Source organism: Schistocerca gregaria, chromosome 1, assembly GCF_023897955.1.
Source record: "Schistocerca gregaria isolate iqSchGreg1 chromosome 1, iqSchGreg1.2, whole genome shotgun sequence".
NCBI classification, from domain to species: Eukaryota; Metazoa; Arthropoda; class Insecta; order Orthoptera; family Acrididae; genus Schistocerca; species Schistocerca gregaria.
This window is the reverse complement of record NC_064920.1, coordinates 129,684,181-129,710,554: the sequence shown is the minus strand read 5'-3', so window position 1 is coordinate 129,710,554 and position 26,374 is coordinate 129,684,181. Positions and strand designations below refer to the sequence as shown.

At 38.3% G+C, this 26,374-nt stretch overlaps 1 protein-coding gene across 1 annotated transcript in view; it reads right to left on the bottom strand.

The window, feature by feature from the left end:
- The window catches only part of LOC126333297 (extracellular matrix organizing protein FRAS1-like), a 393,058-nt gene that overhangs the window by 94,269 nt on the left and 272,415 nt on the right, over positions 1-26,374 (bottom strand). The window contains exons 10-12 of the mRNA XM_049996769.1: positions 9,610-9,855; positions 5,335-5,745; positions 183-481 (exon numbers count right to left, since the gene is read on the bottom strand). Coding sequence (XP_049852726.1) covers positions 183-481; positions 5,335-5,745; positions 9,610-9,855 — 956 coding nt within the window. The remainder of the gene's footprint in view (positions 1-182; positions 482-5,334; positions 5,746-9,609; positions 9,856-26,374) is intronic.

The following is a 26,374-nucleotide window of genomic DNA, read 5'->3' as shown; positions in this document are numbered from 1 at the left end:
ATGTTATTTTGATGTTTCATTAACAAACATCATGATGAATTTCATTTTTGAAGTCCTTAATTGTATTCTTACTTTCCCTAGAACTAATGGCAACAACACAAAGCTGACTGAATATTTCTGGTGCTACTTGTCACATATATTGAGACATCACAATCACAGGAAGCAGTTCTGCAGTAACAAACCTGTTATTTTCTTTGTCATTGAGGAAGGCACTTCCTTGATATGTGTTGGAACAGGGATTTTGGTTAATGTATTGACTCTCTCTCATGAGCTGGTGTGGTGCTTCAATCGGTCCAGTAGAAATAATAGGCACTGTTCCATCAATGTGTGGTACCTCCACACGAATGTGCACCTTACTGTTGTTTTGCTTCTCATTACTGCTGGTGAATGTAGCTAAGAATGATGGAGCTTCATTGGAAGCTGGACACAGCTTTTTGGATCCAACTTTCACTGTTGCACTTCTCACAGGTAGACCTTCCACCTGAAAATGTAATAATCTAAGAAGGATGTTTTCAATATGACCATAAATGTACAGTGGCTATTGCAATATTCTGATTGTTGTATAAACTAATGACTAATTCTACAAATGTGATTTTCTATGTAGATGTGAAATCAGAGACTTAACCTGTGTCATGGATGTGACAAAATATTATCAGAGGGGAATATCAAGAGACTCAATGATTAATTTGCGTAACAGGTGTGATACAATGTTTACTGTTTATATGTAACTTAATTAATATAATCACACATCCTTCATTTCTATATTCTGCATGATAATGAACACGCCAAAATTAAATATTTACTTAATACAATATTGATTAGCATTCCTCCGATAACCCCTACAAAGTAGCAGTCTGGACTGTATGTTGATGTACATGAGAATCTATAGTACTGTCTACTGCCACCAGATGGTGTTGCTGCTTCCCACTGGTGGCACATTGCAGCAACACTTATTCTGGCTTATGAATACACTGGTGGACATCGATAAGACAAAATGGAAGCAGACAAGCATGGGACAATGTGGTTTCTGTAGAAGGAAGGAGTGACTGTTTCAAACATCCATGAGAGGTTAGCAGCCATATGTGCAGATAAGCATCAAGTTGCAGATCCATATTTTGTAGGGTATCAGAGTTCTTAGACAGCAGGAACTGTGCTGAAAAATGCAAAAGCACTCAGAATCAAGCAACTGCACACAAACCATCACTGCCCTATGTGTCAATTGATATGGGGTACAGGTGAATTACATTTGATGAACTTATAGAAGGCCATGGGTCTATCTTGGGGAACCCTCCACAACATTATCCATGAGGATCTGAAGAAAAAGGTGTGTGCACAATGAGGGCCCCATCCCCTGTCCATTGCATAGAAACAGAAGTATGTGGAGATACATCAACAGTTGGAGCAACAGTAAAGTGAAGATCAAGTAGAGTTCTTTAAGAGTCTGCTTACAATCATAGACTCATGGTTCTTCCACATGACTCCACAAAAGAAACATCAATCTGTGGAGTGGAAGTATACTGTGAGCCCTCGTCCTTGAAGTCACAGACAGGACTATTCATACAGAAACAAGTGAAGAATATGTTCTGGAATGAGGAAGGGATACTGCTGGTGGATTTGCTTGCTCCCAACATGACCCTCAACAGTGATCAGTACTATAGTTCACTGACACATCAACTACACTGCCACTGAAATAGGAATTGTGATGTTCCGCTCCAACACGACAATGTGCAGCCATATGGCAGTGGCCAGACCATTTCCACTGTGCGTGAAATGGCATTTAGTGTGCTCCACAACCTCCATATTCACTGGATCTGGGTCCTAGCAACTGTGCCCTATTAATAGCAATGAAAGAAGTTCACCACAAATTATGAACTTTATGCAATCGCCCACCAGTCATCCATGATACTCCCAACTAATGGTTTGTTACACACATACAGAAACTACCAGAATGATAGCAAAAGTGCATAGACATTGTCAGGAAATATCCATAATATAATCTGTATTCAGTTGCTCAGTAAATGGTTCCTGAGGACACAAAATAATTTTAGTGCCAATCATTTTTGAAAGCTCCAAGTAAAATAAGTCATATGCTTATGATTTTCATTATCTCGATGTGCAGTGACCTAAAGATATGCCACACCTCCCCCCTCTCTCTTCCTCTTTTGTCTAGGGCTGAAATGATTAAGTATCATACAGGATAACAAATGGGCATGAATATTTTTGTGTGGATATTGTCTGCATCTGGCTAAAGATGGCAACTATTTTCAACAAAACATGTAACACTTTCCAGAATGAATCTATCTCTCTGAAACTTCCTGGCAAATTGAAGTTGTGTGCTAGATCATGATTTGAACCTGAATTCAAGTGTTACATGGACTATTCTCTTACTGACTGAGCCATCTATGCACAACACACCCTTACATTCTACTTCCATTAGTACCTCAGCTCCTATCTTCCAAACTTCACAGAATTTCTCCTGCAACATGAGCACATCTTGAAGAAATGATATAGTTGAGAACTGGCTTATTCACAGCCTAGGGGACTGTTTCCAGAATGAACCTTTTGCCTAACAATATCCTTTTGTCTAGGGGTGTTAAAGAATACAAGAGAACTGTGTGGTTTTAAGATAGTGGAGAGCTACTGGCAGGAACTAAGCTGTATGGCAAGTTGTGAATTAACCCTAAATATCTTAGTCGATAGGAACACTGCACAAAAAAGCCAAGGTTCTCAGTTTGAGTCCCAGTTTGGTACACGGTTTCATCTACCAGGAAGTTTTGAAACAGTGCACATTCTGCTGCAGAGTGACCTGCTACACCTTTCTAACACAATATGGAAATTTCCTCACATAGTTGTACAAATCCACTGATAATTCTGCTGTCTTTTCTGCCTGAGTGAGATCTGGAAAATATTTATATGTTTTTTATTTCAATGTGTTTATGTTAGCTATTACTCAACATATTCATACAATTGTGTTTCATGTGGAGTTAACAGGATCCTTACAAAGTAGTATCCCCTTTCTCAAGTGAGACAGGACTTTCCACAACTTTGAACACCACGATGCATTAGCTGATGGCCAATAAAAACAAGAAATGGGAACCTCATTGTCAAGAGCGACATTGCACTTTATTCTAATAATTGAATGAAAAGCAATGAAAAAGAATTGTAGCTGTCCCAAATAACAAATGTTACAAAAATGTTCAGTTCTTGTCTTACACTCAAAGGTGGTTATTGTCTGTAACAGCACACAATCTGTTGTATGTTATTTTAAAAGTGTGCATTAGGTGTGTAGTCACTGTGTATAAGGTGATTAATAAACAGTAGGCAAAGAAGAAGTATTCAGAAGAAAAAACATTTGAAGTTTCATGTTTTTGTTATTCACAAATTTCATTTATTTTACATAAAGAAGGTTGAATGAATTAAACAAAAATTATGAAATCAAACAATAGAAAATCCAGAATGGAATGTAACAGTATTATGAAAAGGAAAGTTGCTCCTCACCATATAGCAGAGATGCTGAGTCACAGATAGGCAGAACAAAAAGATTGTCACAAATAAGCTTTTGGTCAGCAAGGCCTTTGTCAAAAATAGACCCCCCCCCCCCCCACCACACACACACACATACACACACACACACACACACACACACACACACACACACACACACACATGTGAATGCATGATTGCAGTCTCTGGTAACTGAAGCCACATTACAGCACGTGGATTCATTTGCCAGAGACTGCAGTCATGTGTGTGTGTGAGTTGTGTTTGTGTGAGTATGTGTGTTTGTCTGTCATCTATTTTTGATGAAGGCTTTGCTGGTCAAAATCTTATTTGTGACTCAGCATCTCCACTATATGGTGAGTAATATCTTTCCTTTCGATAATATTGTTACATTCCATCCTGGATCTCCCATTGTTTGATTTTTGCCAGTAGAAAGAGTACTATATATTTTACATGAAGCAGTGACTCTGAGAAGGCTAGGTCCAAGATGGGTGCCCGATATGTCATTCACTGACACAATAATATTGAAAAGTGAAATCATCATCAATGCTAAGGCCAAATAGGGAATGAATCATTTTCTAGATCAAATTGTTACTGCAGATGAGACGGGTTCAGTACTTCATATCAGAAATCAGACAGTGATCAAAGCAGTTGGTGGAAGCTGGTAATCCTGCACTAAAAAGGAAAAAGTCAGTTGTACCTCCTGAAATGTATGTGTTCAGTATCTTCTGGGAGAAAAGAGAGATTCTTGTTACTAATTATCTCGAAACAGTATTCTACAGGTTTTCTAGACCAACTGGATGAAAACAATATGTGGGAAGGATGCTGGATTGGAATATGTATGGAAAACTATCTTTCATCAGAAAGGTTCTTTGCCTAGATAAAGACTGAGGGATATGAAGCACAATTTTCTGGAGCATGCACTTCCATTCATAAAATTTGGCAACCTCTGACTTCTACCTGTTCTCACATCTAAAGCAGTTTCTGGCTGAAATATATTTTGAGTCTAGTGAAGATTTAGTGGCATTTTTAGACGAGTATTTTCAGGTGCTCACACTACTTAATTTCAACAATGGAGTCTACTCACTGAAAAATGCTGCACAAAATGTATAGACAGGTAAATGGCCAATATGAAAAAGTACTTTTTACCTAAAAATAAAGTGGAAAACTTAATAACAAAGACTGTCTACTGTTTTTTCAACAGAGTTTTTACTTTCACAATGTACATTTTGAAGTCACAGCTTCATTAGCAGGGCTTCAGCTGTTAAGAAAGGACCTACACTGTGATGTGAGCATGGCAGAAACATGTATCTATGGGACTTACAATCTATTCTCAATTGCAGTTTATGAAATTGTATACATTGATGTATGCATAGACCTGTAATTTTAGATAGTTATGTGTTCAATATCTCATAATAAATACTACGATGTGTAATGTATTGTATGTGATATATAATATTAGGGAAAGGCAACCACTCAATTATAGCAGACTGATATGTGGCTTATAGAAACATGTAACAGAAAACTTTTCACTAGCTTTCGAACTCTGGTGCTTTTTCTAGTAGAAAGTACACAAATTCACACACACAACTACACAGACACATAAATGCACACTGGTTAGACTGTTGCAAAAGTTTTATGGATAACACAGTTTTGTGAAAAGATTTAGCAGTTTGATTTGCTACATGTCAATTTTGAGATTACAACAATTATTTTAAAACATTGTCTGTGAAATCAGAATTATTTGATACAATATCACTAAACTAGTAAGTTTGCCATTAGATCTAATATGAATGCTTTGTACAAAAGTAATAAAATATTAAGAATGCTTACCTTTTTTCCCCATTCTTCATTCAGTGGGATAGCTGTGCAGCGTATTTTGAACCCAGAAGTAAAGAATATAGGATCTAGCACACGAGGAGCATGTCTTGTACTAAGCATATCAATAGGAGCTGTAGACACTGTCCTGTAAGGATGTCCAGTACCAGTGGAAACCTCCCAGTGTACCATGATGTCTGTGAGAGGATCAGAAATACCTGCTGCTGAACACAGTAAGTTAATAGTCTGTCCATAATCTGGATGCTGCACATCACACGGTGTCACACAAGTAACAGGGTATCCTGGCTGCACTTCCATGTTATTGTCAGGAAATTGTGTTCCATTGCTTCCCCATGACAAAATAACTGGGCGTGTTGGCAGAATACGACTTGCTGCAGACCTGGAGTTCCTTGATGAGTTGTTCAGCTGCAATTTTCAAAGCCATATGTCTACAGTATGATCAAAGGTAGAGTATGATGTAATTTTTAAGGCAGACCGGTAAACAATAAAATCACAATGTGAGAAGTTCCATGAAATTGCCTCCTCAAAAGCAAAATGATGGAAACAGCCTTAATTATAAACAGAATTACATATAGATACACAGAATAAGCTAAACATCAATAAATTCAAATCAATATTTGTGTGTTTCTCGACGAAGCAACTGTTGAAAAAGAGTATAATGAGAAATTTTCCTATAACATTTAATGGTCCTGGAAAGGTTATGGCTGAATGGAATGTTAAAGGCCAAGGCATTTCTGTGTACAAGATACAGAGGAAACAGGACAGAAGGTTGTATAGCTAACATCAGAGTTGTTCAACACATATTTTCACGTCATGCTTGTCATATGGGCTGTACTATGTTAGTTACACTGGTTGTTACCTGATACATTCAGTCTTATTCATTTCATACATTTATAAGTTTTTTTGCAGCCCATTCAATGTACTTTTCCATAAGCCTGGATCCAGTATACATGTCAGATTTCATTTAGCAAAAGAGAACTGCTTTGCTGCAGTTGTTGCTTTTGTAGTAAATACTGTAGTCAGCTTCATATTTTATTTCTGCAATGCATTATTCCCAAAATGTGCAACGATAAAACACTTTGACTATAAAAGGCAATTTACATTTAGTTGATTAAAAATGAGCAAGAAAAGCCCATGATTGATTGTACACTTGAATGACAGCTACCCTCTTCTTTGTCAAAGAAGGCTTCTCTGCTTCGAAAAATTGATGTTGATATCATCTTTTGTTCCCATGTACATTTGTCTCTTTGGGTAGAAGAGTCCTGCTGCATTGCAATAAACAGCGTTCACACTGGTTAGGTGCCATTTGTCTGGTGATTAAAAAAGGAGTATATTACCGTAATTCAGTATTAATACAAACCATCAAAGTCCACTGAAAGTCAATATTCAACATGTGTGGGCTTCTGGCAGATGGTCTTTATGATATTCGAACTTAATAAAAGTGAGAATGCAACAGTAAGCTCAACAAACTAGAATGGATTCAGTAAAAAGGATAATAATTATCTGGCACATATCACCTGAAACAAATTGCTGGAGTGCAACACATTTATCTGGCTTCCATAATGACATGCAATAAGTTCAATCAAATTCATAAGTACAGGATGTACAACTGGGCTTGTGAGAAGCATGATTAAGTTTACACCAGAATATTGGAATATTTGGTTCAATGCTTTGTTGAAGGTCATGCTGTAAGCCAACTTTACTGAAAATCGCAATCGGCTTAAACTGAAAGCCATCCCAGATGATACTAAAGATACAACATAAATAGCATTGGCCCTTTCTCTTTGTTAGTCATTATACTGGCTTTGATGATGTCATTTTGCAACTGTTTGATGCAGAGTCCTTTACCATTACACAGTTTCAGTGAATTCAGTTTCTGCAGTAAAATGACTGGGGAACAAACCTTTTATTTGAGGCAATGTAATGGAATTCCTGGAATATTCAAAGAATTTAAAAATTTTGCAGTTTATTTCCACATTATTAGGAAAACGAAAGTTGCTACTCACCATACCAGCGATGCTGAATTGCAGATAGGCACAACAAAAAGACTGTCACAAATAAACCTTTCATCCAGAAAGGCCTTTGTCAAAATTACATGACAGACACAAACATACAAAATCACACAAATGCAGATCACACACACATGCCTGCAGCCTGAGGCAACTGAGGCCACATTGCCAGGCATTTGCGACTCAGAGTTACATCTTTAAATTTTTTTGTGTAGCGGAACATGAATGTTTTGACCATTTTCCTAATGATGCACATTTGGATGTTCATTGTATTTTTTTGTGGAATCATGATGGAATTCCTCAAGTTCTAAATTGTGGTTTCTATGTATTGAAACTCCTAGATATTCAGGTAGAGTGGCCATTCTTTCTCCATTTTTTATTCATTTGATGTTGATTACCTGATTCATATTTTCTAATTGAACTTACTCTAATTCACATCTCTTTGTTAATGTTTGATTTTTGTTATTCACTTTGCCTTTCTCTTATTTGTTGAACTCCTTCTTGAAATTTCGTAAGTCACCTTTCTTTTTCTTCCTCTGGTTTGTTTCTACATGCTGCATTTCTTCTTCACAAATTCACATACAGTTGCATAAACACTGTCATATGTTTTTATATGCAACAACTATTTCACAAAATAAATCATTATACAGGGTGATACAATTGCCCCTACCGATGTTTTATGCAACCTGGAAAGTTATATTTGGTCTTCAAAGACCACATGCAAGGTGTTCATATTCTTTTGCTCACTATGCACAAACTGTTTGCAGGAAATTTAATGTAGTTAAATTTTATAATGGATTATGTTTCCACAGGAAGCTGTGTTTTCATAGTTATTCAAGAAAAACGTACAAAAGTGCTCTTCAAACACACCTCTACCCTCACCAGTGAGAATTTCTAGTATGTTATTCATGGAATTCCCTCCTACCACTGTACATAAATTTGCAACTACATGAATTATTCTCCATATTCAACCTTTTTTTTGTCTCTGTTGTTTGGAGTATTATAACGGCAACATAGTCAGCTGTTTCAGTGATGTTATTAGTGTGAGTGAGCCTGTGAGAGGGATGAAGAAAAAATCACTTTTGTAACTGTAATGCTAAAACTAATTATATTGACAGTACAATTCAGAGTTAACCATTACAGCCACTGGTTTTGCAGTCAGCAGGTCTGACAAATACAAAGATATAATCGTTTATTTAATGCTGTTAAAACTCACAGAACTGTTAGGCAAAATTCATACAATCACCAATTTTACAATTTTAGTGCTCAAATAAACTGGTGATATAATAAAGTCAGTTAATAAAGACCAAACAAGATCCAATGTGGGAAATAATTTGTGCAGTAACAAATTTTTGTACAGTGGTAGGAGGAGTGTCATGAACAACATACTAAAAATCCTGTCTGGTGGGGGGCTTAGTGTGGAGGTAGGCTTGTATTTGAAGGTCTCTTTTGTAGGTTTTTCTTCAATAACCTGAAAACTACAGCTTCTGGTGAAACCATACCACAGTACAAAATTTAACTACAATAATTTCCCTACAAAAAGCTATACTGTTCATTTTTTAATGCGGATTTAGGCTTATAATTATTGTAATTACTGATAATAACATTATTATAGTGTTAAGTTGCATATATCCTCAAAGGTTTTGGAAATTTCTGGGAAAATCTGGTTCAAAAGATACTTTCTAGAAAATTCTGATTATATCTCCATTCCTCACTCATACATGAAATGCCACTCACCATGACCAAACTCCCTTACTAAAAGCAGGAGACAAAAGGCTATCTACCACCACAACCACAATTAGGTGCCAGTATTTGGTCATGGAAGAAGTGTGTCTTAATGTACACACATTTTCCTTATATATATGTTGATTTTGGTTACCTTATGTGACTAGCTAGGAGAGAATATAACAAACATGAGTTAGAGATTAAGTTTAGTCTGATGACACAGTAAAAAAATTAATCATTCATGAAATCTGTTATGCAAGTTATTTTAACAGTAATTGTTATAAATATGTGTGATTAAGTACTGAGTATTTCTCCCACTCCCCCCCCCCCCCCCCCCTTCTCTCTCTCTCTCTCTCTCTCTCTCTCTCTCTCTCTCTCTCTCTCTCTCTCTCTCTCTCTCTCTCTCTATATATATATATATATATATATATATATATATATATATATATATATATATATATCCCTCTTCACTCCCCCCCCCCCCTCCCCCCTCTAGTCTCTCTTTTTGAAGAGACAGAATGTTATGTATACTTACCAGAACTGTAACTGTTGAAATTTCGCCCAGAATTGTGGGATGTTCAGCTTTCAGTGTTAATGAGAAACTGCGAGTGGTTGTTTTATAAAACTGCTTCAGTCTCACATGCACTGGCAAGCTTGTGACATATGGTGCAAACAGTAGCCTCTGTGAGTAAGATTCATAGTCTACAAGAGACTGTGCTGTCCCTTCTTCAGATAGAATGCTGACAACTGATTCCATATTCATACCTCCTGTCCGGAGTACCTTTAATATAAATAAACAGCTAGTTTTAAAAATGTAATGGAAAAAGGTATAGTCTTTCTGAATATAAACCATTATCCAATACAAGTTAAGAGAACATAATTTAACTCACAAACCACAAATTAATCAATAATTTTTATTGTATATTTTAGCATCAGGTCACGTAAACATATCATAATCACATGATTTGAATATGTTGCACACTGGGTGCAGCACTTAACTCTGGAGAAATTTCAATTTGAATTTCCTGCCATATCGCAGTTCCACTGGAGTTGTGATTGGTATTCTTGAAGGCCATATGCATTGAGTAAACATTCGGAATCTCAAAATGACCGAGATATTATGGACAAGTGTAGAGTACAACGAAAGAGCCATGATTGCCAAAAGTCTTCACACTGGGCTTTCACCCACTAAAATAGTTTGATTCTTCAGGTACCCAAGATCAATAATTACAATATTGTGGACAAGTATAATGCTTAAGAGAAGTCTGGGGTTCATATCCTAGCCATTGTGTTCAATGAGGGGGATATCAGGCCATTATATTTCTTTAAAAAGGGAAAAGCTGTCACAAAAAAAGTTTATCTGCAACTATTGACAAATGTTGTGAAACTGTGGATGGTAACTACAGCCTTGGGGAGACAAAATGTCTTTCAACAGGATGGTGCGCCAGCTCATACAAGCCATTGTGTTCAAAACTGACTCTTGGATAATATTGACATGTTTTGATCAAAACAGTTCTGGTCCCTGAATAGCCCAGGTTAGATCTCCCTCAACTACTATGTTTGGTGTGTACTTGAAAGTGTTACCATTAAGACGAGGCACGCTAATGTCACATCTCTATGCACCGCCATCAAAGATGCATTTGTGATTATGGACAGCTCTGTTTTAAAGAGTGCAAGTGATCCTTTCAGAACAAGATTGGAGGCAGTTATTGTGATTGAAGAGGATTACACTGAGTAAAGTTACTCTTGAAAGATACCACTACTTATATGTAAAAGGATTTTTATTTTGATTTGTATCTCATTTTAATACATTGGCTTTTAAACGAAAGTTTCATTCATCTGGATTTAAGCATCACACCCTGTAGTAATTCATCAAAGTAATTTCCAATAAATCCAAACTGGTACCTTTGTGAGACCCGAGGCTGAAATACATAACAAAATAAATTAGTTCACAAGACAGCCATAATGTTTCTGTACAGTATGATGCCTGGTTTGTGTACAAATTTGTCATTCTTAACTGCTCTGAGAAAGGTAACAAATCTTTAGTTATTGCTGAATTCATCATATTACCCTGATTTCAGCAAAGTAATGCTGATGATAATGAATATATAACAATGCAGTAAATGAAATAAAAAACTTTCTTCAAAAACTAATTTTCTGGTGTAAAGCACAATTCCAGATGGAACATATCCTGGGTAAAATACTAATTCTCTGATAAATAAATTAAAGTACATGTAGATGAATGGAAGTCACATATGTACAAGACAAATCTACCTTTAGCAATCTGCAATTAGTGAAGAAAAAATGGCTGTTTTGATAGTATAAGAGATTAAAAAAAAGATGAGATTCTCATAACACTACAGGAAAATTAAAAATTCGAAGGTATTTAGATCTACAGGTGCATTGTGTATAAAAGAACATCAGTTATTGTGATATAACACTATCTTCTTGGGATTGCAACTAAGGTAAATAAATATTAATTCTACAGGAGTATTTGTTAATTGTATGAGGGTCATTTTGACATGTGACCGCATAACCCCCCATCACCACTGCTGACTGACCACTGATATTGGCACTCATCTGCTTCAGTTTGGCAGCAGCTACAATCCAATATGGGTGATCACTGCTTAGATGTGTGGCTTTAAAATATGTGACAAAATTGGTGATCCCACCAGGTGTGATGTGCATAATGTTATTCGCTTTTTAAATACAGTGTTACCCACTTCTTAGATACAAAAAAAGTCCAACCCATTGAAATTTATAGACAGATAATTGAGGTTTACAGTAATGTGATGAACAAATTAGCAGTTTGGAAGTCGTGTATCATGTTTAATGGCAGATGGAGGAATGTTCACAATGAAGTGGTGACTGATGGATTCAAAGCAACAATTGAAACAAAAATCCAAGAAGACAGGTATCTCACAACTATTGGACTGCAGAGGCCTACTGTCAAGTGCTCAGTGACTTCCCTGCACCATTAAAAAAAGTAATATGGAATGCTAACCAGTGGAGTCATCCTCCTTCATGATAATGTGCATCCACATGCAGTAGAAGTGACACAGAACAAGCTTCAGTGGAAAATGCTTCAACATCTGCCATAAAGTCTGGTCTTATCCCCAAGTGATTATCACTCATTCCCCAAATTGAAATATTTTTTGAATGGACAAACCTATGGAATAGATGATAAACTTAAAGAATCTGTCAATCAGTGGCTCAACAACTTGGTGGCAACTGTGTCTACAGAAGGCATAGAAAAGCTGGTGAAATGGTATGACATATGCCTAAGCCTGAACAATGATGAGGTAGAAACGTAGCTTGGGTATCAAATTGTATGTAAAACACATATTCTTTTAATTATATCAATAAAAATTTCTGTAGAAAAAAATGTTCTTTACTTTCCAAATGATCCTTGTATTACATAAATTTTACAAGTAAACATTTTGCAGAAGTCCCTTCAGGGTCAGTGGGATTCTTACAGTAATGTGCCATTATATTTTCCCCCTAATGGTATTGTTGTTAACAATAAGTGCATATTTACTATGAACTCTGAAATTCCCAATTGCATTATTAGAAATAAAATAAGTTTCATGCAGATTGTGCACACCTGTCTAGAGCTCATAAGGGAGTTTTACATTCTGGTGCAAATATCTTTAAGAGACTGTTAGTAGACATAAGGCAGGAGATATCAAAATTTTTCAGGTGCACAAATCTCAAACTAAAGTGTACCTTATTAGGCACTCCTAGTATTATTTACTCAAGTAGTAAATTTTGGTTAATATTGGGTTGGTGCATAAGAGTGCTTTTGTTTTGCATATTGGTAATCTGGTTGCTATGAGTGCATTTATCAACTGTCATTCTTTTATTATAGCTCAATTTCGATATATTGTCATTTTGCCTTTTGGAGATAGTGAGTGGAACTGTGGACATTAGAAAATGGAGTGCCAGATAGAGAAACTGAAACATTTATGACATGTTCTGTTTGAATTCAACAGAGGGGTGACAGTAGTAGAGGCAGCTAGAAACATCTGTACCATGTATGGGGATAGTGCCATTGGACAGAGCACAGCAAGAAAATGGTTTTCTCATTTTAAGGAGGCTAGTTTTGACATTAATGACTCTCCATGTTCAGGAAGACCTTAGGCGTTTGATGAAGATTTTTTACACGCATTAATGCACAATGATCCACATCAGCATACTTGAGAACTGGCAAATGTGATGAACCACTATTATGTGACATTTGCATGCAATGGGGTGGGTTCAGAAATTGGATGTGTGGGTACCACATACTCTAAGGCACATTCACAAAAATGAACAGGTTCATCTCTCCTTGGTCATCATCAGTTGGCTCATGAACAGCACTAGTCATTCCCATCCTGTATCATTTCTAGTCATGAGAAATGTTAGCATAAAGAATGCTAGCATAGGGAAAAGAAAGGATTGGTTGAGCCTAGACAAAGCAGCAACTCTCCATATGAAGACCTGTGAGCATTCCCAAAACTTACTACAAATGTTTGATACTCAATTACCATTGTTTGTCAGTCGCTAATATCAATGATGGCCTAGCAGTGACAGACCATAACAATGTCTGTGCTACCCCATTCGGAGACTCACAGAGGACAATTTTTACAACACGTTATGAGACAGGGTAATTACATATTTAATAATAATATAACAGTAAATGTAGACAATACTTATACACATTTGGCAATGAAGTTATTTTGTTGAACTATGGGCTGTTTATTTCTCAAATGTCTTTAATACTGGATGGTGGAATGACAGACTAAGAACTGCTGTCCTTAACAAGAACAACATGTTTTGAAAATTCTTTCATAGTCTGTACAAACCATAATAATGAAACATATAGAATTGCTAAGAAAGAAGCAAGAGTGGCTGAACAAGTGGAGTGATGAAATGAGAGAGGCTGTTAATGTCATTAAGAGAAAGCTATATGGGATAATGAAGAACAGGAAAAGAGATAAGGGACATTCCAAGTACCTAACAGATGTTAATGGAAATCTCATCACAGATGATGATAAGATTAAAGAAATTTTGAGGACTTACTTTGATGAGCTGTTAAAAGTAAATTATATAAAGCATACACATCCATTTGACTCAGACAATGGAAGGTCCAGGAAGGAATAACAACAACACAAAAAGGATAGATTGCTACTCACCAGAGAGAGGAGACACTGGGTCACATACTGGTTCAATGAAAAAGACTACTAAATATTTGAATATTCAGACAAAAAAGTCCTTCTTCTAAAATAGAAAATATAAACACATTCACACAAGCACAACTCACACACATATGGCCCTGTCAATCTTGTCCAGAGATGGATCTCCAATGCTTTGTGAATTGTGGATTGTGGTTTATTTGGTTTATTTGTCTCATAACATACATAATCTAAATCATTTGATTCAGCTACAGGAGAAATGCAATAAGAGAAATGCTAATAGTATGGAAATCAGTTACATTGTACTCTGAAAATCATCACCCCAACAAAGCAGTGGTTACACAATTATAAATTTATTTGTCAATAATGCTGTGTCACATTTTTGCCAAGTGTTGAAGCAATGGTAGAAAAAAATGACTATAGATAGCTTCCTAGTAAAACAGAATTAGTATCATGAATAATAAAGTACATAATACTGTATGTGAAATTTTCTTCTTATAAATGGCATGAATAAGATAAAATTTTAGTACTTTTTCTGCCTGGAGCACAGTATTGTATTTTACATCAATTTATATGGAATAAATTGTTTTGTTTAATGAGTGTTTTGCACTATGAGTAAGATTTTGGAATGAATTATGCTCACTATATGAAGTTCCACTGCATGTGATGTATTAAATGCTCATGTAATAATTTATTATTTAACTGGGCCTGTTATGCATTACTTGTACACTACTTGTACAGTATGTTATCAACAGGACCAAATAAAAATCAAATCAAATCAGGAATGGAAGCTCAAAAATATGATTCTTCAATTTCTCCAGGCTTATTTTATAACAAAATAAATCTCGTGTGAACAGCCTGGTTTGAGTGTGCATAGGAAACAATATTACGGCAATTGACCACATTGCCATCATCAGGTGTGCTGATGTACTGACCGGCAGTGGGTCAGCACCATGTATATATAGGACAATCCCCCTCCCACTCCTCCCTCAGGCACATCCTATGAGTTGATGGGGCCCGCACCCCACGCGCGGTCCAGGTACAGCGTCCGTTCTCCCGCCATCTGGGTGCTGCATCCTAGGTCTTCTCATTCAGGAAGGTCTGCCAGCACCGCTCTCGTTATTCTTCCCTCCTCCCCCAAAGTCAGTACACTCTGGGAAATATCCTTTTTCTTCTTAATCATGGTGATTTGCAGGTTACCACGCTTTGCTAAGGATGTAACTGCTGTCACGATTTAGTTGTGGCTCCCTTACTCTGATCTCTATGGCTTCTTTGATTACACAGTCTCAGTGTTTGGAAGTCTGTGTCAGGACTTTGGTTTGGTCATAATCCATGCTAAGGACTTCCGAGAGGCAATGCTCAGTAATTGCCAACTTACTGGGCTGTTGCAGTCTAGTGTGCCGTTGATGTTCTCGGCATCGGTCCTCAATAGTACGAATGGTCTGCCCAATGTATACACTACTGCATTGGTTAAGCATCTGATAAACCCCTGATTTACGTAGACCAAGGTTGTCCTTGACACTACCAAGAAGGCTCTTGGTTTTCCTTGGAGCACGGAAGATGGTTTTCACTTGGTGTTTACGTAAAAAGCGTCCAATTTTTCCGGATAAGGCCCCACAAAATGGAATAATAGTGAAGGCCAAGCGTAAGGTCTGGCAGTCCAGCTGAAGGTGCACAAGGAATCGTTTCCTTTGCGTCACATTGTCAGCAGTATTGGTGTCCCAATGTACCTTCTCGCCAAGCACCTCAAACAACTGCTTAGCCCATATGTTGGGAGATGTACACACCATATCCGTAGCTCTGTGGATTTCCTAGGATGCATCAACAACCTTGCGCTTAAGGAATCTGACATACTGGTGAGCTTTGACGTGGTATCTCTATTCACTAAAGTTCTGTTACAAGAATCCTTGGAACTAATCAGCCATAAATTTGATGAAGAGACCACCAACCCTTTCAGACATGTGCTGACATCAACTTAATTCTTATTTGACAGTGAATACTATGAGCAGACAGAAGGAGTAGCCATGGGGAGTCCACTCTCACCCATTGTCACAAATATGTACATGTAGCATTTCGAGGAGGAAGCTCTTGAATCAGCACATCTAAAACCCACCTGTTTGTTTAGATATGTGGATGACACCTTCGTTATCTGGCTATATGGAAGAGATAAACTGGCAGACTTTCTCACACATCTCAACTCCCGACACAAGAATATTAAGTTCACCATGGAGATCAAAATGGATGGGATGCTCCCTTTCCTAGATGTTTGGATTAGAAGACGAGCTGATGGCACTTTGGGCCACAGCATGTATAGGAAGAAGACGCACACTGATTCGTACCTACATGCAGATAGCTGACTCCACCCGGCACAAATGAATGGTGTGCTCAAAACTCTTGTACACAGAGCTCACACCATCTCCAACAGGGACTGTCTCCAACAAGAATTCGACCATCTGAACACTGTGTTCCGGGGCAACAGTTACTAGGAAGGGCAAATTTGGAAGACACTACATCCAACACCTGCAGCACCGGCGGAAACTGAGGATGAACCTCAGTAGGAGGCAGCCTTCACTATTATTCTGTTTTGTGGGGTCTTATCCAGAAAAATTGGACGCATTTTATGTAAACACCAAGTGAAAACCATGTTCCGTCCTCCAAGCAAAACGAAGAGCCTTCTTGGTAGTGTCAAGAACAACTTTGGTCTATGTAAATCAGGGGTTTATCAGATACCTTGCCAATGTGGTAGTGTATACATAGGGCAGACCATTCATACCATTGAGGACCGATTCGAGAACATCAACAGCACATTAGACTGCAACAGCCCAGTAAGTCGCAATTGCTGAGCATCGCCTGTCAGAACTCCACAGCATGGATTATGACCAAACCAAAGTCCTGACGCAGACTTCCAAATACTGGGACTGTGCCATCAAAGGAGCCATAGAGCTCAGAGTAAGGAGGCCACAACTAAATTGTGACAGCAGTTACATCCTTAGCAAGGCGTGGGAACCCACAATCACCCGAATTAAGAAGAAAAGGAATATTTCCCAGAGTTACTGACTTTGGGGGAGGAGGGAAGAATAACAAGAGGCAGACCCTCCTGAATGCTTAGACCTAGGATGCAGCACCCAAATGGCTGGAGAACAGATGTTGTACCTGGACCGCACGTGGGGCGCGGACCACACCGACATATAGGAAGCACCTGAGGGAGGCTCAGAAGGGGATTGTCCTATATATACATGCACCGTCCGTACATCAGCGCACCTGATGATGGCAACATGGTAAATTGCCGAAATATTGTGTCCTATGCACACTCAAACCAGGCTGTTCACCCAAGATTTATTTTGTCAGCTCAACAATAGATTTCATTTTTGCCCACTGCCTACTAATGAAAAAATACTATGAACACAACAAAGAACAGTGGTTAACTTTTCCAGATATAAAGGAAGCATTTGATACTGCAAAGAGGGAAAAAGTGTGGAAACACTGTACACAGGATCAGGGATTTGCATGAAGATACCAACAGTAAAATCAAGACACCCTCAGGAATCACTGAAAATTTGATATGATATCTGTGTTAAGGCATGGTGGAGTTCTACATCCTCTTCTTTTCGTTATTGTACTTACTGTTGTTCACTGATGATGAATGTCTGTGGAGCAGCTCTAAAGGAGATTTTCAAGATCAAATGAACACCTGGGCAGCAGCTCCTAAAGTATGTCTCATCTCCAGATAGGATAAAAATGAGATGATGGTCATAAAAAATATGCACAATCAATGGGGAAGATTGAAATGGAAGCAAAACAGCTACAGATGACCCATCATTTCAAATAAGTTGGCAGTGTTGTCTCTGGTACTGGTTGTATGGACAAAAAAATCACTCACAGAACTCAAGAAGGTAGTAACTTGTATGAAACAGTTAAATACGTAATATGGATCAATGCAGTACTACTAAAATGTAAGAGCCATCTATGAGACCTATAACATGCTAATTTTTACATGTGGTTGTGAAACATGGAACCTGAGAAGTACAGGCATCAGCAGAATTCAGGCAACCAGGACGACTTTTGCTTGTAGAATGGCCAGGAATACACAAATGGATAGACTCTGAAATGAGGAAATCCAAAGACAGTCTCAAATTTTAAGCCAAAATAACCTCATAGCAGCTGAGATGATATGACTACCAAGACTAATGAATGATTTGAAATTCAAAGAGGAGGACCAAGACTGTGTTACAAGGATATACTGAAATGTGACACTGCGCAGCATCAGAAATGGAGAGAACTTAAAGGACCACAATTGGTGAAGTCTTGTTTGCCGACCTATCAAATAAGATGGAGAGACATGAGATATGATGATAAATAATGATTTGTAAATACAAAATTTTGAAAGAAGACAAAATTTTCCTTACATATAAGGAAAACAAGGCTTTAAAATGGAGTGTCAATTATGAAATGTACTTATTAGTGGGATCCAAATTTTAATGAATCTTACACATTCATTATTTCCTTAAGAACAATGTTTTTATACAGACTATTTATACCACTGTCATCAGCCAACTGTATGATGTGCTTTAAATAATAAGGATCAGAAAATTTCCATCTGTAAAAGATTTTTGACATTTCATTTACATACTGTTTTCAGATTAGGCAAGAAAAAAGAAGAAGAAAAATAACAGTATTTATGTTAGGAGAAATATCAGAACAAGTGGAGCTATACCACCTTGTTAAGATGAAAATCAGGAGATCAAAATATTTTCATGTTAAAAATTTTTTGTGTTAAATGATGCATGCAAAAAATGAGCAACACAGTATTTTTCATCTTGCCAAATATTATTACTTACAGTATATCAATTTCATACAACATTTAACTACTGCGAGTTCATGCTCTATATTGGAAGATTATATACAAAATGTTTTAGATAGTGTTCTTTTCCCCCCCCCCCCCCCCACAAATTGTTCAATGTCATCCATTGTTTTATCCGTTATGTAACTCAAATGCACAGCTAAATTGCTGCACCTACATTTCCAGATGTTCTGCATTTACGGTATAGTGGGGACAGGAACTGCATATTGATTTAAGGCTCAAATTCATTGTGATCATTGTCTACATCACAACAATCTTTTGATCTGCAATCTCAAAATGGTACTAACACTTTGGACAACGATTTAAGAGTGAAGTAACTTCCACTCCTCTTGTACAAGATGACTTAGTTGTTATCTGCAGCCAATCTTCTTCACTGGCTTCTGGAATCTCTTTAAACTTCTTCTCCAAAGAGTGAGCTAGGTATAGGAATATTGAAAATTCTCCCTCTGCTTGTGAAATAAGTAGATACTTGAAGGTTACTTTTCATCAACTAATGCTACATTAAAACTTCATACACAACATAATTTTCACTTCTCACATAAACACCTGACTTCTTGTAAGTCACTTATATCGCCTGATGTCAGAAACAAAGTTATTTACATTTGCAAATCAGTTGGCTTAATAACCATGGGTCTATCATAGGATACATAAAATATGTCTTGCCTCTAGCAAGGCTTGAGTAAGAGCTTTTTTTAAAGATTTCTTTCTCCACTGTTCTTTTTTCACTAAAAATAGCCACCGACACTATTATCACACAGTTAAGTAAATATTCCATGGTCCTCTTGTAAGCACTTTCAGTAAAACTTCCGTGGATTGCACACAGGTACTTGTCGGTGCAGTTTGACCTGTGCATCTACATTCTTCTTGTGACTGAATTTCGAACCTGCACATACAAACATCTGATGTGCATTAGGTAGGATTCTATCGTCCCACACTCACTTCTAAAATATCATGTTTTGAGACAGTAGAAGGCGAAGTGGTTCTAGAATTTACATAGAAATTCTTGAATCGCTACACAGCTTTTACAGTAATAATCTATACTGTACATATATCATCACTGACTCCCCATGAATCATAGACCTTGCCACTGGTGGGGAGGCTTTTGTGCCTCAGTGATACAATAGCTATACCATACGTGCAACCACAACAAAGGGCTATCTGTTGAGAGGCCAGACAAATGTGTGGTTCCTGAAGAGGAGCAGCAGCCTTTTCAGTAGTTGCAGGGGCAACAGTCTGGATGATTGACTGACCTGGCCTTGTAGCATTAACCAAAACTGCCTTGCTATGCTGGTACTGTGAACGGCTGAAAGCAAGGGGAAACTACAGCTGTAATTTTTCCCGAGGGCATGCAGCTTTACTGTATGGTTAAATGATGATGATGTCCTCTTGAGTAAAATATTCCAGAGGTAAAATAGTCCCCCATTTGTATCTCTGGGTGAGGACTACTCAGGGGGATGTCGTTATCAGGAGAAAGAAAACCGGTGTTCTACGGATAGGGGTGTGGAATGTCAGATCCCTTAATTGGGCAGGTAGGTTAGAAAATTTAAAAAGGGAAATGGATAGGTTTAAGTTAGATATAGTGGGAATTAGTGAAGTTCAGTGGCAGGAGGAACAAGACTTCTGGTAAGGTGAATACAGGGTTATAAATACAAAATCAAGTGGAGGTAATACTGGAGTAGGTTTAATAATGAATAAAAATTAAAAAATAAAAAAAAATAGGAGCACAGGTCAGCTACTATAAACAGCATAGTGAATGCATTATTGTAGCCAAGATAGACACAAAGCCCACACCTACCACAGTAGTACACGTTTTATGCCAACTAGCTCCGCAGATGATGAAGAGATTGAAGAAATGTATGATGAGATAAAAGAAATTATTCAGATAGTGAAGGGAGACGAAAATTTAATAGTCACTGGGGACCGGAATTCAATAGTAGGAAAAGAAGGAGAAGGAACAGCAGTAGGTGAATATGGAATGGGGGTATTGAATGGAAGGGGAAGCCACCTGGTAGAACTTTGCATAGAGCATAACCTGATCATAGCTAACAGTTGGTTTAAGAATCATGAAAGAAGGTTGCATACATGGAAGAGGCATGGAGACACTGGAAGGTTTCAGATAGATTATATAATGGTAAGACAGAGATGTAGGAACTAGGTTTTAAATTGTAAGACATTTCCAGGGGCAGATGTGGACTCTGACCACAATTTATTGGTTATGAACTGTACAGTAAAACTGAAGAAACTGCGAAGAGGTGGGAATTTATTTAGATTGGATCTGGATAAACTGAAAGAACCAGAGGTTGTAGAGAGTTTCAAAGAGAGCATTAGGGAATGATTGACAGGAACAGGGAAAAAAATACGATAGGACATTGGGTAGCTCTGAGAGATGAAATAGTGAAGGAAGCAGAGGATCAAGTAGGTAAAAAGCTGAGGGCTAGTAGAAATCCTTGGGTAATGGAAGAGATATTGAATTTAATTGCTGAAAAGAGAAAATATAAAAATGCAGTGAATGAAGCAGGCAAAAAGGAATACAAATGTCTCAAAAATGAGATCGATGGGAAGTGTAAAATAGCTAAGCAGGGTTGGCTAGAGGGCAAATGTAAGGATGCAGAGGCATATATCACTAGGGGTGAGATAGATACTGCCTACAGGAAAATTAAAAAGACCTTTGGAGAAAAGAGAACCACTTGTATGAATATTAAGAGCTCAGATGGAAACCCAATTCTAGGCAAAGAAGGGAAAGCAGGAAGTTGGAAGCAATGTATAGAGAATCTATAAAAGGGCGATGTACTTGAGAGCAATGTTATGGAAATGGAAGAGGACATAAGTGAAGATGAAATGGGAGATGTGATACTGTGTGCCGCAGGGGAGTGTCATAGGACCGTTGCTATTCACAATATACATAAATGACCTGGTGGATGACATCGGAAGTTCACTGAGGCTTTTTGCAGATGATGCTGTGGTGTATCGAGAGGTTGCAACAATGGAAAATTGTACTGAAATGCAGGAGGATCTGCAGCGAATTGACGCATGGTGCACGGAATGGCAATTGAATCTCAATGTAGACAAGTGTAATGTGATGCGAATACATAGAAAGATAGGTCCCTTATCATTTAGCTACAAAATAGCAGGTCAGCAACTGGAAGCAGTTAATTCCATAAATTATCTGGGAGTATGCATTAGGAGTGATTTAAAACGGAATGATCATATAAAGTTGATCGTCGGTAAAGCAGATGCCAGACTGAGATTCATTGGAAGAATCCTAAGGAAATGCAATCCGACAACAAAGGAAGCAGGTTACAGTACGTTTGTTCGCCCAATGCTTGAATACTGCTCAGCAGTGTGGGATCCGCACCAGGTAGGGTTGATAGAAGAGATAGAGAAGATCCAACGGAGAGCAGCGCGCTTCGTTACAGGATCATTTAGTAATTGCGAAAGCGTTATGGAGATGATAGATAAACTCCAGTGGAAGACTCTGCAGGAGAGACGCTCAGTAGCTCGGTATGGGCTTTTGTTAAAGTTTCAAGAACATACTTTCACCGAAGAGTCCCTCCTACGTATATCTCGTGAAGAGACCATGAGGATAAAATCAGAGAGATTAGAGCCCACACAGAAGCATACCGACAATCCTTCTTTCCACGTACAATACGAGACTGGAATAGAAGTGAGAACCGATAGAGGTACTCAGGGTACCCTCCGACACACACCGTCAGGTGGCTTGCGGAGTATGGATGTAGATGTAGATGTAGATGTAGAAGAATTTGACAGAGCACTGAAAGACCTAAGTTGAAACGAGGCCCCGGGTGTAGACAACATTCCATTAGACGTACTGGCAGCCTTGAGAGAGCCAGCTACAACAGAAGTCTACAGTCTGGTGAGCAAGATGTATGAGACAGGCGAAATACCTTCAGACTTCAAGGAGAATATAATAATTCCAATCCCAAAGTAAGCAGGTGTTGACAGGTGTGAAAATTACTGAACTATCAGTTTAATAAGTTATGGCTGCAAAATACTTACATTAATTCTTTACAGATGAAAGGAAAAACTGGTATAAGCTGACCCTGGAGAACATCAGTTTGGATTCCGTAGAAACATTGGTACAGGTGAGACAATACTGACCCTATGACTTACCTTTGTAGATAGATTAACGAAAGGCAAAACCTACATTTTTAGCATTTGCAGACTTAGAGAAAGCTTTTGTCAAATGTTGACTGGAATACCTCTTTCAAATTCTGAAGGTAGCAGGGGTCAAATACAGGGAGTGAAAGGCTATTTACAATTTTTACTAGAACCAGTTATAAGAATTGAGGGGCATGAAAGGGAAGCAGCAGGTGGGAAGGGAGTGAGACAGGGTTGTAGTCTACCCCAATGTTATTCAATGTGTATATTGAACAAGCAGTAAAGGAAACAAAAGAAAAATTTGGAGTAGGAATTAAAATCCATGGAGAAGAAATAAAAACTTTGAAATTTGCGAATGAATTTGTAATGCTGTCAGTGACAGCAAAGGGCCTGGTAGAGCAGTTGAACGGAATGGACAGTGTCTTGAAAAGCGTATGGTACCATGCGCTGCAGAATTTGAATCCGTGCCAGATGACATGAACCTCGAAGACCCCATTGTCATTGTTTTGATCTTGTTGTTGTTCATTAGGTCCTTCTTTGGTTGTGTCAGTCCTCTATTGTTGTGTTGCTGTTTGCGGGCCTCTCCGCGGGTCCTGCCGCCCTTTCCGTCACATCAACCCCATGACCGTTCCGGCTGCAGTTACAACAAGGTAGATGTAAGATGAACATCAACAAAAGCAAAACAAGGATAATGGAATGTAGTGTAATTAAATCAGGTGATGCTAAGGGAATTAGATTAGGAAATGATACACTTAAATTAGTAGATGAGTTCTGCTATTTGGGGGCAAAATAACTGATGATTGTCTAAGTAGAGAGGATATAGAATATAGACTGGCAATTGCAAGTAAAATGTTTCTGAAGAAGAGAAATTTGCTAACACTGAGTATAGATATAAGTGTCAGGAAGTCTTTTTCTAAAAGTATTTGTATAGAGTGTCACCAAGTCTGGATTTGAAACATGGACGATAAATAGTTTAGACAAGAAGAGAATTGAAACTTTAGAAATCTGGTGCTGTAGCAGAATACTGAAGATTAGATGGGTAGGTCATGTAACTAATGAGGAGGTACTGAATCGAATCAGGGAGAAGAAGCATTTGTGTCACAGCTTGACTAGAAGAAGGGATCAGTTAGTAGGAGAAATTCTGTGGCATCAAGGGATCATCAATTTAGTGATGTAGGGAAGCGTGGAGGGTAAAAATCATAGAGAGAGACCAAGAGATGAGTACACTAAGCAGGTTCAGAAGATGTAGGTTGAAGTAGTTGCTCAGAGATGAAGAAGCTTACACAGGATAGAATATCATGGAGAGTTGCATCAAACCAGGCTCTGGATGAAGACCACAACAACAACAACAACAACAAGATCATCACTGGCTGCAACACATTTATCCAGTCATACTGCAGGACAATATAACAATCTAGAAGCTTTCATTTCATGATTAAGTTTCTGTATGTGAGTCTGATTCCTTGGAAAATCCCAGAAGATCGAAAACAATTCCATACAGATGTGTAACACATCTAATAAATTTGGAACTGGCAGAATGTAATTTTAAGATTACTGGCTGAATAAGAGATGTACTGAGTCATCAAAAGGTACATAAACCTGGAACTTCACTTGATTTTGGACAAATCCTTTTTCAAAACTATACAGTACACATATACACACACATACAAAAACAAAAGTATGCACCTGTATAGCTACATTGTACCAGCTGAGTATGTTGTGGTAGCACTGTAGCCGAGGTGGGGTAAGGGGTTGTGTCAGGTGAAGTGAGCAGGGAAAGAAAGGAGGAGGAAAGTGGAAGGAACAGCTTGAGGAAGGATGGCATACAGCTGGGAGTGAGACAAAGTAAGTACACAGAATAGGATTATGACACCAGTGAAATCATTCTGGCTGCAGGCAGGGGATGCTGTGTGCAGTGCACAATGACATAGAGGAGTGGATTCGGAGGCTTCAAGGAAGAGGGCATTGGTGTATGGTGACTGACATTACATCCTGGAGTATTGTGGAGGTGCATGTGGGACAGTGGCTAGTCGAGATTCAGGCTAGGAGGACTATATCATTGAAGGATGAGCCTGAAGAACAACTCCCACCTTTATAATTAAGAGAAGCTCATGTTGGGTAGAAGGACTCAAATGTTATGGGTTGTGAAGCGGCCATTCTGTTTGAGCATGCTGAGGTCATCAGTGTTCTGCCACTAGGTAGTCAACTCTGCCATTGCCAAAGTTTGTTGTTCACTATTCATTTGGGTGGATGAGTGATTGATAGTCATGCCCACATAAAATTCTGCACAGAAATTACTGCACACCAGGTAAATGACATGTCTGCTTACACATGTGGCCCTGCCTCTGACAGGATAGGACAAGTGCATGACACCAGGTGTGGTGTGGTGGGTGGGTGTTTCAGACAAATCTCACACCTTTATATGACCTGCATGGTAAGAGGTTTGGGGTAGGTGTGGTTTAAGGATTGACTACAATATTGTGTAGACTGTGTGAGCAGTGGAGTACTACTTTGTTCTTTGAGAGGAGTGGGACAGATTGTGTGTAGGATGCTCCTCATTTCCAGTCACTACGATAAATAGTTGAAGCCCTGGAGAACGAAATGGTTCAGCTGTACCAGTCTGGGATGATACTGGGTGATGACGGATGTGCTCTTTTGCAGCTGGTTGCTGGGACTGGTTGAAGGATAAGATTCTGTGTGTAGGGGAAGGACGAGGAGGGGGGGGGGGGGAAGAGGGGATTAGACCTTCAGTATATTGAGTAAGGGATTTCCCATTCCCACAGATGCAATGTCTACAAGTGGCCAGACTATATGGAAGTAAGTTTTGGTGTGAAAGGCATTGCAGCTATCAACATGTAGGCACTGTTGATGGCTAGTGGGCCTGATATGGACAGCATTTTGGTTGAAACCATCAGAGTGGTGGAAGTGAAGATCCAAACAAGTGGCACACTTAGCTGAGGAGGACCAGGTGAAGTGGAAGAGAGAGAAGGTGTTGATGTGACTGGTGTTGTAGGAATGTGGATAGGTGTCTTGTCCCTGTTTCCTGATTAAGAATATATAAAAAATGAACCTGAACTAAACAAGAGGTTTGGGACTTTGGGTGGCTAGTAAGGCTTCCTCTAGATGGCTCATACACAGAATTGCAC